A 5,078-nucleotide genomic window follows, 5' to 3' on the forward strand; every position below is an offset into this window, starting at 1 on the left:
TCCTCAAAGAGACTCTCTTTGTTTCCCCCACCGAAAGTCAAAGGACAGTAGTTCTCCGCTTTCCGTGGCTTTTTCACCTGGTTTGGACGTATGGCCAGTGGTGGCCATGCGTTCCCTTCATGCGAATTGATGCTTAACTCATGGACAGCCAATGCCCCTCAGGCGATGGTGCGGTAGTTGCCATTTGATATTTTAAAACTTATTTTCACCCCATAGTACCCAAAGAATGATTCATAGTATGCGATCCTTCAAACAAGAGATGCTTCCGTATAGTGGCCTCTGCCACGGGAAATCAAACTGGACTACCCCCGCACGCTGGAAGTACACGTTTAGTAAGTTAATGATTGCTGAGCTTCATTTCATAACTATCCAAGATGCTTCGGACTTCGGATCAGTGTTTTGGAAAGGGACTGAAGAGGTGTGCCACTGCTCAGGGTGAGTGCAGTTGGCCCTCGTGTCCAGCGAACCTCTACCTCATAACTGAACTGAGGTATTGGAAGGTTTGGGGCCATGGCTGTGAAACGCAGGATGGACCAGAAGAGGTAGATCCAGGGGAGGAAAGTATGTCGTGTCTGCAGGGGAAAGAGATGAGGAATGGAGAGGCCTCATCCGTTCTTCAAGGTCCAGAGGACTGGATCATTGCGAGGGCTCATTTGTCTCATTGGTAGTTAATCACGTTAACAGTGCGCTTGTCTTGCAGTTCAGCAGCGTGAAGGACAAATGAAAAACTCTTGCAAAGTCAATGTCCCTCTGTACTGTAGTCTGAGTTTTCCTGACAAACCACAACCTGTCCTTGTAATTTCTCGTTTCAGGTCCTCGACTGAATCAGGAATTCCAGTATGGAAGTCCGCAAGTGGATGCATCGTCCTGTTCCAGAACGACCCTTAGGGTTGCAGCCATCTTGTTATTCAACGGAAAATGAAAGCACATATTCCATACCAAGAGTGATAATAAGGTCAGGTGGATGAATATTATCCAGTAATTACTCAAAGCTTGGTGTCCTTAAGAGAATTTTTTTCATATTTCTGTCGTTTGAATGAGCAAGTGAGGCCCCGGTAATGGAATATGACGGAATGCACAGGAAAGGTCCAACAAGCAAGTCCGGAATACTCGACATTCTTTGCGACACAAAAACTGTGTAGCCCAGCTGTGTGTCCGCTCCCGTGGAAGGTGGGGCCCCACAGACATGGGCAGAAAGTCTTTATTCCTCCTAGTAATGAATAGTTAAGTAAAGTAGCATTGGTTGGCTGTAAAGGGTGATTAATTAACGTGAAAAACATTTTAGGTTGGTCTTTAATAATTGAAAAATCATTAAACATTTGTATTGTCAATATTACCATGTCACGTGCAACAAATCTTTTGAGCGGCACCATTCGGCAGATCCGGTTGTTAGCTCAGGCCAAAGAAGTGTGGGCAGAAAGTTTCCTGTGGCAGCAGGGAGGGGGGGAGGGGGGGGAAGAAATCCAAGCTCGGCTGTTGATCAACGCACGAGGCCGGGTGAGTTGCGCCCGATAACCAGAGCACAATGTTCTCACAATGGAACTCAAACCATCATGTTAAAAACCAGCTGAAATTATTATCAGAGATTCATGCCAGATCACCAATGAGACTCAAACCATCATGTAAAATACACAGCTGAATTATTTCAGAGAATTCTGGCAGTCCCCCACATGACCCATGCACAACTGATCTCAGGGTACTTCTGAGTAAGTGTATTCAAAACATCACTATTTAAGACATCAATGGGGACCTTTGAGACTTTGCTTACCTCCAAGGGAGATTTTTCGGCATCAGATGTAAGCATATGATAGCTCACCATTAACTGATGTTTTTTGGCCAATGACAAAGTTATGTTTCGGAAGTTCTTTGTGTGCCTCACAATTTGCTTAAAAAAACTATGCTTCGCTTCGAAGCGCATAGTCCATAAGGCAACAAGGGGACCAAAACATTTAATCATCTCTGGATAGTGCTCCAGAAAATGATGTTTTGGCAACAGGTTTTGACCAGGAAAAACTTCCAGATACAGCTTTCGGTGCTCTGAGATTTTACACTCTAAATATCCAACAGACTCTGCACTGTGAACAGGGGCAACAACTAGTTCCACAATGTCCTTTAAATTCAAAACCACCTGCCACACAGGTTCATCAACAGGAACTAGTGCACCAACCATCAAAGGAAGTAACCTCAGGAGGCACCAATTCTCGTGGGCATTGCCACCTATTGTATGTTTCCTTTGGAATGTTTGGGGTAACACATGAGGACAATTAGTCTTATCCCCCCACTTGTATGGAAACAAACGAATGACATTATTGATGTGATCAAGAGTGAAGTACTTCTTTGACAGAAGCACAGCAATGCATCGTGCCAGTTCAACTGGAACTATGCCCTCAAAGAGATCATGCACAATGTCTGGAGGGTAACCACTAAGGACATTAAAATGTGATAGACTGTCAGTTAAAATACAGGATCTCTTTACACCAAAGCAGTTCACCTTTTCTTCCTGAGCAGTTCTGATGTGTAGCTGATGACTCTCCTTGCTTCTGAGCTGGAATGCTCCTGACTTGACTTCTTGTTTCTTGATATCACCAAGCTGAGCTGTGCAAAATCGACAGAAATACTTCCCTGAGAAAACTCTCCAAAAAACCCGCCAGTCCATGTGCTCCAAGGTTGTCAGCAATGACACACTGTACAGTACCCTTCACAACTTTACCCAACTGTGGGATAAACAGCCCTTGCTGCTCCAAGATGACAAGCTCATGCAAAAGGGGCTCAAATATCTTTGCATAGCCAAATTCTTTAACATGAACACTTTTGCACAGCAGTGCTAAGTAAATTGAAGACAAAGCTGAACTATTACCTGGAGGTAGATTACCTAAAATCCAGTACACTGCACACAGTTTGTGTTTCTTTCTTGACGTCCCTAAGGGGTTGCAGAGTTCAAAGTCATCTATATATAACGATATGCAGATTCTTAAATCCTCACATGCAAAAAAGGAATTGTTCTTGAAATGTGCTCCATCCTTAACCGACAAATACTGCTGTGGATCTACTGTACAGGAGGCATGAGCATCAACTATCTTTTCAACCACATTGTTGCTACTGAGAAGTTGTTGTAGAGACTGGAGTAAAGGAATATACTGAAAGGTTTTCTTTGACCTTCCATCAAGTACATACTCAACAGGTTCCACAACCTTAAAATGCTCCTTGTAGTACTGATTACGTTTATAAGCTGTAGCTAATTGACCATCCGTAGCTATTGCTTTTAACAAAGGATTCTGGTAGAAATTGCAATGCTGTTCATTAATTATTGACTGATCAATGTGAAGGTCATGCTTTTTGAAAAGATCACCAGCAGTACTGTTTGATATAGGCAATACAGCAGAAGCGAAAAGAAAGTGCAATTCTGCTAGGAGCTCATCAATTGCTGAGCTTGGCACATGCGAGTAAATCTCCAATTTCAGAAGAACAGATGATAATTTCTGAATAATAGTGTCTTGAAGGTTCTCATTTTATGTCCGACTCAAAAAACTGACAGAAACCGGTTCGCAAGATCAGTTACAAGTTCTTCAAATGACTGATCCTCAAGTTCTTCAGATAACTGATCACTTGGTTTTAGCAACTTTCACCACTCCAGCCTTAAAGTCTTTTAATGTCCAAGTACCATGTTTTCATCGATTCCTTATGAGATCTGAAAGTTGTATATATGTTACTTTGAAACAAACAATTCTGAAACATACAAGTGACAGTTTCATAGTTTTTCAAATGATTGTTGATATGGGAAAAGTAGTCTCTACTAGACGACAGGACACTTCCTGGACACAAAACGCATGTAAATGTTAGAACCTCTGTACTTGCTTCAGATGAAACATTAACATGATATCTACTCAAATGAGTTTTAAGAGCACTCCATGTTTTAAATGAACAAGGGCAATCAGAATATGTGCATGGATACGAGTGGCCCCGACCAAAATGGCCGTGTTTCAATTTGTAATGTTTTAGTAATAGGTACCTTGTAGATACAGCTTCAGTACACTGTTTGCATCTCCACATTTATAACCTAAAGAAAGTAAGACAAGACGTATCTAAAACCTTGAACGGAGTGCGCTATATACTGGCCACAACAGCGCTGGTCTGAAAAACTGGAACCAAGTCTCCATGACGTCCCCCCCAAGACGGTCTAAAAACCTGTCTTTGTAGTGCTCCCTGTTGAGGTCCCCTTCACTGTCTATAAAACTTTTTTGACAAGTCTCTGTGCTGCAACTGTCTTAAAAAACCTGTTTTGTAGTTCTCTACTGCTCCCCAACAGGACTGGTCCCTAAAAAAACCTGGTACAGTCCCTGATGTTGTCCACACAACGTCTAAACAAGACCTGTTCGTAGTCTCTTGAGAGGTCCCCACCCAGGACTTGGTCCTAAAATTTTTGACATTGGGGGATTCACAGAGGACACGTAACAGGTTTTAGACAGTCTGGCGTCACAGGCAAGGAGACTACGTCATTTTAGACAGTCCGTGGGGACGTCACCAGAGACTACGTCCAGGTTTTTAACAGTCTGTTGTGAAAAAACCTCACAGAGTACTACAATGCAGGTTTCAGGACCAGTCCGGGGGGGACATCAACAAGGGAACTACGAACAGGTTTTTAGACACCTGTGGGACATCATGGAGACTGACAACCAGATTTGTTAAACAGTCTGTGGGAAAGTCACAGAGGACCTTACAATCCAGTTTTTAGACCCGTCTGCGGTCGACCGAGACTAACGTCCAAGTTTTTTAGACCAGTTTGTCAGGATGTCACAGAGTCACGTCCAGGGTTTTAGGACAATCTGTGGGGGACATCACAGAGACTATGTTCCAGGTTCTTTTAGACAGTCTGTTGAGGACAATCACGGAGGACTGCATCCAGCGTTTTATATTTGACAGTTTTGTCAGGACGTCACAGAGACTTACGTCCAGGGTTTTTAGGAACAGACTGCCCAGGGACGGTCACAGAGACTATGGTCCATGGTTTGCGGACCAGTCTGTGGGGGAGGTCTGGAGACCACGGTCCAGTTTTAGAACAGTCTGCGGTCACAGGAGAG

At 43.4% G+C, this 5,078-nt stretch overlaps 1 protein-coding gene across 1 annotated transcript; it reads right to left on the bottom strand.

The window, feature by feature from the left end:
* Positions 1-365: 365 nt before the first annotated feature.
* Positions 366-4,057, bottom strand: LOC113745374 (uncharacterized; the record flags this gene model as incomplete). The annotated part of the gene is made up of 4 exons (XM_027276914.1): positions 366-572; positions 1,769-2,595; positions 2,858-2,920; positions 4,010-4,057. Coding segments are annotated over 4 exons (1,145 nt in total), but the record flags the coding sequence as incomplete, so codon positions are not given.
* Between the last annotated feature and the right edge of the window lie 1,021 nt (positions 4,058-5,078).

The sequence above is a fragment of the Larimichthys crocea genome, unplaced genomic scaffold, assembly GCF_000972845.2.
Source record: "Larimichthys crocea isolate SSNF unplaced genomic scaffold, L_crocea_2.0 scaffold691, whole genome shotgun sequence".
Classification (NCBI taxonomy): domain Eukaryota; kingdom Metazoa; phylum Chordata; class Actinopteri; family Sciaenidae; genus Larimichthys; species Larimichthys crocea.